The sequence below is a fragment of the Salvelinus namaycush genome, chromosome 12, assembly GCF_016432855.1.
Source record: "Salvelinus namaycush isolate Seneca chromosome 12, SaNama_1.0, whole genome shotgun sequence".
Lineage (NCBI taxonomy): Eukaryota > Metazoa > Chordata > Actinopteri > Salmoniformes > Salmonidae > Salvelinus > Salvelinus namaycush.
The window spans coordinates 50,227,490-50,234,388 of record NC_052318.1 but is presented as its reverse complement, the minus strand read 5'-3'; the positions used below and the strand labels follow the sequence as shown (position 1 = coordinate 50,234,388).

General features: G+C 44.8%; 1 protein-coding gene across 1 annotated transcript; it reads left to right on the top strand.

Annotated features, from left to right (window-relative positions):
• Window positions 1-726: 726 nt before the first annotated feature.
• ftr82 (finTRIM family, member 82) lies at window positions 727-6,476 on the top strand. The gene is made up of 7 exons (XM_039005994.1): window positions 727-1,564; window positions 3,748-3,843; window positions 4,155-4,388; window positions 4,676-4,835; window positions 5,046-5,096; window positions 5,271-5,339; window positions 5,578-6,476. The coding sequence occupies exons 1-7, from the start codon at window positions 971-973 to the stop codon at window positions 6,096-6,098; spliced, it is 1,725 nt and encodes a 574-aa protein (XP_038861922.1). The 5' UTR covers window positions 727-970; the 3' UTR covers window positions 6,099-6,476.
• The last annotated feature ends 423 nt before the right edge of the window (window positions 6,477-6,899 follow it).

The window sequence follows — 6,899 nt, the reverse complement described above, 5'->3', positions numbered from 1 at the left end:
CTTCCTCCCCAATTAAGGTGCCACCAACCTCCTGGGATGCATCTGTAAAGGCAGTTAGACTCGTTCAACAGGCTGCAGTTGAAATATATACAATAACTTCTGTCCTGAACTCGAACTGCTCTTTGTCAAAACACCTGTGGCAGGCAGTTCAAACAGTGACAGGTACCACTGTTTGTTTTGGGTAACAAAAGATAGAAAAAGATCCCCTCTGAAATTCAAAATGTATCCTATCATATCCTGTTTGTGGTGGTAGCAGGTTTATTTGTTCAGTGGGTGGACTCCAGCCCCTTCAAAACCTGATCTTCCACAAAATGTGCATTTGTGTCTATTCAACTGCATCTAATGTAGGGCCTATGACATCTGTTCACTGTTCCAGTTGAGTTTGAGGGTGAAAATGGGAAAACAATACCGTATCGTAGTCTCTGATCAGCACACAAAACTTCTGAGCTAATAAAAAACAATGATTAACTGATCCAGCCTGCAGTGTAGTTTGTACACTATCAAGTCAAATACAGTTAAAAAAAATAGAATCAAACAACACTGAAACCCCCCAAAAATGCAGGCATATTTAGCAGCAGTTAGTGCCTCCCTGTGTGATACAATTCATTCATTCTCCCTGCCTCAGCCTATCCCCTATTTTTTTTAATCTCCTTTCAGCCCGCCCCCTCGCTCTCTCCCCCTCCCTTTAAGTCTCCTACAGCCTTTGCTCAACCTGTTTATCTGAACTGGGCTGAGCTCTACATACTCTCTCTCAGGCAGCACAGGGGTAGAGCCTGCTTTCAATCAATAACCTCTGGAATTCAGAAATACAAGTAGGTCCCGTCTCTGGCAGGCTCTGCCACACTCTTGTGGACGGCGGACTCCCTAGTGCACCGGTTAGATCCCTCTGTGTATTCCTCCGTCTGTCTGTCTGCCTTTCTCTCTCTCTACAGTTCTGAGGAGTGTTTGTGTAGTGTAGTGAGTAGCGACGATGGCTGATCCCACGTCTTCGGATTACTTCAGCTGCCCACTGTGTGTGGGGCTGCTGAGGGACCCCGTGGCTATCCCCTGCGGACACAGTTTCTGCATGGACTGCATCAGCGGCTACTGGAACGAGGCAGACTACACAGGGATCTACATCTGCCCCCAGTGTAAGATCACCTTCACCCAGAGGCCTGTGCTCAGGCCCAACACTATGCTCACCAAGGTGGCAGAGAAGATCAAGAAGACTGGTGCCAACCTCAACCTGAACCTCACGCCTCCAGGGAACACCTTTGCTGGGCCTGCCGACGTGCCCTGTGACTACTGCTCTGGTAAGAAGCTCAAGGCTGTTAAGTCCTGCCTGAACTGCCTGGCCTCATACTGTGAGAAGCACCTGAAGCCCCACTATGAGTCAGCCACATTCAAAAGGCACAAGCTGGTGGACGAGCTGGGGAACCTGGACAGAAAGATCTGCCCCCAGCACCAGAAGTCCCTGGAGCTGTTTTGCCGGACCGACCAGATGTGTATCTGTGCCATCTGTACTGTCAGCGAACACAAGGGACATGACATCGTCTCAGCCGAGGCAGAGAGGAGTGAGAAACAGGTAAGGAGCGGAGACATGTTTCTTTCTATCCGAGTGTCAGGCTTAACTGTGAGTTTTATGGGAGTAGCCCAGACCTTGACTAGTAGGTTTACAATTTTTCACAGAATGATTTGTATTTTGAAATCAAAATATGAATAATTTAAACTGAAATCAAAAAGTGTGATGTGAGGATATCTGGATACTTGACATACAATGTAAATAACTTGTTCAGTCGGTCATATGGCAGAAATCAGTACACCCTGAAGGTACAAGGCACAGTCACTTTAAGGGGAGTGTTCTAGAACTGACTCAAAGGTTAACTGACTACTGATTTATTCAGCAACACCTCCTTCCCTCCTTAAGAATCACATTTCTCTCAGTGAGCGAACAGAACTAGGTAGTTAGTCAGAGGGTAAATACGGGACAGGGATGTGAGTGAGTGGCCAGTGGATTGTGGTGGTGCGTGTTGATGATACAGGAATGTGGGGTTAGGCAGACGTGCAGTATTCCCAACCCCCACCCTCACTGCCACCACCTCTGCAACGTTCGTACTTTGACCCAGCTGGCTCACCAACCAGCCAGCGTCACCACCCACTCCTGCAGGTCAGGCAAGCACACTCACACATCCAAAACAAATACAACTCTCTGATTAGCTGCGAGTTTGATCGAGGAATGTGTTCTTGATATGTGGTAAAGGTTTGTGGTGTTCCAGCTATGCTTGATGAGACAGTGTTCCCAATCCTATAGCCATGTTCCCGGCTTACAAACAGGGGGTCTCAAGTCCCAGGAAGACCCAAATACACCAGAGGCAGACCCTGGGTTTCTAGCCTGGTGTATTCGGGGCTATATTATTACAGAAACTAGAGACTCCAGTTTCCTGGAGTGAACTTTGAAACCCACCTGTGGGAAGGGGCTGGGTTTAGGCCTGGTAGTGGGAGTGGGGATGGTGATAATGGAATGCAGTTGTACCAGAATGCAGAGACTGAATTGAGTCCTTGTCTAACCGCATGTCCTATGATCAACAAACCATTGACCTGACCATGACCAGCCCAGCCACTGCATCCAAACCAGTCTCCATTCGAATGGACTGCCCGAATTGGCAGTCAAAATGCTACAGTTTTTAAAACAGCCACAGTTGGGCCACATCAAATTAATATACAGTATGTTACTTTTACATTATTATCACCAATATCTATGACATGAATGTATATCAAGGACATTTATATGACATCATCGTAATACTGTGAAGCAAAGCTTTTTACAAAGGCCATAATTCAGCCTTTCTGTTTGCTAAATGGGGAGACTGGTTCCTCTCATCCCCAGATTTACAACCTGACTCTCCTCTCCCATGGCTTCACTCCTTCTCTTTCACACTCCCCTCCCTCTCTTCCCCCAATCCCCTCTCCCCAGATTCCCCACATTCCTTGAGCTTATCTTGAAGAATGGGCTGGTAGGTTTTGAGTAAAGGCTGAATTAGCTCTCACTCTCCTCTCTATACTGTATAGGCCAGTATGTGTGCACCTTAAAACATCTTTTTTTAGAAGTCAGGCTCAGGCATACAGCAGTAGTTTCACATTCCTGGCATGGTCAAGATTCCATGAGGCTCTTTTTTCCCCCTCCTTCGGAGATAAAGCAGCCCATTCTAAGTAGATCTTTAGAGCTAAGCAGGTTCTGGGAAAAAGGCACTATTACTCTCATAGTATAATCGCATCTTTATCACATAAGATACGTTTTTTAACTTCATAAAGAGACACAAACAACCTATTAACTAATAACAGTATGAGAAATAAACATTCGATCTTAATTGCAGAGTATAACATAAACCCATGCAATGCCCCTCAAGATAACGCTGTACACTGTCACTGTTAACCACAAATAAACCATTCAGTGACATTACATAATCAAGCCCAAGTTGGAAGGCATAACAAAGCCAATGATACTAATCGTGAACTGAATGACATGCAAGGCCCTTAAATATTCCCTCACAGGACGCTGCTGAATGGAGGATGGCTCATAATGATGCCTGGAATGGAGTAAATGGAATGGTAACAAACGCATGAAAAACGTGTCTGATGTTGTCGATATCATTCCATTGATTCCGTTCCAGCCATTACTATGAGCCCGTCCTCCCCAATTAAGGTGCCGCCTGTGACTCACTTGTAAGAGGCTATTGTGTTGATGATTCTGTGGTGTCACCTCAACAGAAACTCCTGGGAGTTGCTCAAGCTGAGATCAGACAGAAATGTCAGGACAGGGTGAAGGAGCTGGAGGAACTGAGAACAGCAGTGGACTCACTAAAGGTACGGAGAAAATGTCTTGAAAACATTGTCTGATGAAACACTTCTATTTCATACACCAACTCATAACTGCTCTGTCATGTTCAATGTTTAAAAAAAACGTTAGATATCATTTTCTTGTTAAACTTACATTCCTGATTCCCAATTAAAGCAGAGAAATGTAGATCAACTTAAATGTGTGATGACCTTCTGCATGGCAGCCTGTAACTCACGATGTATCAATGATGACTGTGTCTCGTCTAGAAATGTACATCTAGCTTATGTGTGTAGGCCTCTTGACCTGAGATAAATGAATCATTAACTGTGTTGTCCAGAGCTCAGCCCGGAGGGCCATGGCGGAGAGTGAGAAGATGTTTGAGGATATGATCCGCTCCATCGAGAGAATGAGGTCAGAGGTGACAAAGATGATTGGCATCAACGAGAAGGCTGCGTTCAACCAGGCTGAGGGGCTGGTGGAGAGGCTGGAGCAGGAGATAGAGGAGCTGAAGAAGAAGGAGACGGGACTCAAACAGCTGTACAGCACTGAGGACCACATCCACTTCCTACAGGTGAGACTGAGAGGACTACATACAATTACATACTGTATGCTCTGAATATTCTGTAGTACATTCACTTATAGTGGTCAGTGGATGTCCACTAAATTGTAAAGTGCAAGAAAATTGGATCTGTAAAAGGTTCAATATTTCAATTTATGTTTGGTCCATCCTTTAAAAAGGACTATGATATTAAGCAGCAATCAAAGTCATGGATCTCTACAATATGTTCCTCTGCTGCTTGTTCATTGTTGGTCCTTGAACATGCTTATTTGATGACACTCATGATTATTTTTATACAGAACTTCAACTATCTGTGTACTCCCACGGATGATGGCTTTATCCCCAGAGTGTCGGTGAACCCAGACTTCTCGTTCAGCGCAGCCAGGAAAGCCGTGGCAGAGATCAAGGATCGTCTGGAAGAGCTGGGTAGAGAGGAACTTGTGAAGATCTCCAAGTCAGGTCAAAACAACATACATAGCCTCCGTTTCCAGTCTTTCACGTGTCATATTTCAGAAGCAATTGTATGACCTGTGATACTAGAACATATACAACCAGTGTCTAACTGACCACCATGTGTATTATATCTAAAAACAATACATCCGAAATTCTGTTAACAGTAGCCAAGACACTCAATGTTTTGCTGACTACCTTTTATATTGCCTCTCACAGTGAACGAAGTCCCTGTTTATACGACAGAAAAGAGAGAGAAAAGCAGCAGAGGTGAGTCTTGTGATCAGTGTACTGTATACATGATGTTTGTTCATTGTGTAAAGTTAGATAACACACTAGCAAACTAAAAAAATGTATGGTTTGGGAGGTGAAGGCCTATGAATAAATTCAATGCTGTGGTTTTGAATAGACGTCGAGACATTGTCTTCTATTTTCACCTTCTAGTCATAGAAGTCATGACAGTGGACAGCCCTCCTCCACCAGAGCCCAAGACCAGATCAGAGTTTCTGAAATGTAAGTACATATCTGTTCAATTAGCAACTACTCTCAAACCTGGTTCCAGATCTGTTTGTGCTTTCTTACCAACTCCTATGGTCATTGTCGTGCCAAACAATGACCATGGGAGTTGGCAAGATAGTACAAACCAGATCTGAGACCAGGCTTATTATCTCTTCATAAACCTGTTGACTCATAAACCTGTATCACAGAAAAACACTAATGTTGACCCATTTCACTTCCATCCCTCCCCCAGACTTCTGCCAGCTGAGACTGGACCCCAGCACAGCCTACAAGGAGCTACACCTGTCAGACAGCAGCAGAAAGGTGATCCGAACCAGGGACCTCCAGCCCTACTCTGACACCCCGGAAAGGTTTGACAGCTTCGCGCAAGTGCTGTGCCGCGAGGCCCTGTCTGGTGGCCGCTTCTACTGGGAGATCGAGTGGAGTGGGGAGTTCTCCATGGGGGTGGCCTATAAGGGAATCAGCCGCAAGGGGAAAGGATCACTGTGTCTGCTGGGCTATAATGATAAGTCCTGGAGCCTGCTGTGTTCTGATACAGGGTACTCAGCCTGGCACAACAGGGCAGATAAATCCATCAATGCGCCCCATTCACCGAGGATAGGAGTCTACCTAGACCACTCGGCAGGGGTCCTGGCCTTCTTCAGTATAGGCAACCACATGACTCTCCTGCACAGGTTCGAAACCATGTTTGTGGAGCCCCTCTATCCCGGCTTTGGAGTTGGAACCTCGGTCAAGATCTGTCAACTCAAATGAACACGAACATGTGCCTCTTGTTCCTTGATGAAAAATATACTCAGTTTTTTTTAAAGAACGTTTCGGAATATTTTTCACACGGTGCCCCCTATGCATCATTTGTCATTTGTTTTGTTTTTCTTTGAGACTGACTGTGCCACATTGCTCCATCCAAGAGTTCTATTTTATGAATGTTCTAAACATTTGAATGAGCAGAGGTCCTAATAATAACATTGTATGTAAACATATAACCTTTATCTGACAGCAAGTATTCTTTATCTAATGGTATTTTGAAAAACTAGTATCTACATGGTCAACTAAATGTGTTTGTACTGTATGTAACAGTTAGCTTTTTATGACTAGAATAACTATTTTCAATAAAGATGAAATGACCACTCATATATACATATATATATACACACACACGTATGTGGACACCTTTCAAATGTGTGGATTTGGCTATTTCAGCCACACTTGTTGCTGACAGGTGTATAAAATTGAGCACACAGCCATGCATTCTCCATAAACAAACATTGGCAGTAGAATAGAACTGAAGCGCTCAGTGACTTTCAACGTGGCACCGTCAAAGGATGCCACCTTTCTAACAAGTCAGTTCGTCAAATTTATGCCCTGCTAGAGCTGCCCCGGTCAACACTAAGTGCTGCTGTTGTGAAGTGGAAACATCTAGGAGCAACAAGGGCTCAGCCGCAAAGTGGTAGGCCACACAAGGTCACAGAATGGGACCGAGTGCTGAAAATCGTCTGTTCTTGGTTGCAACACTCAATTACTGAAGTTCCAAACTGCCTCTGGAAGCAACGTCAG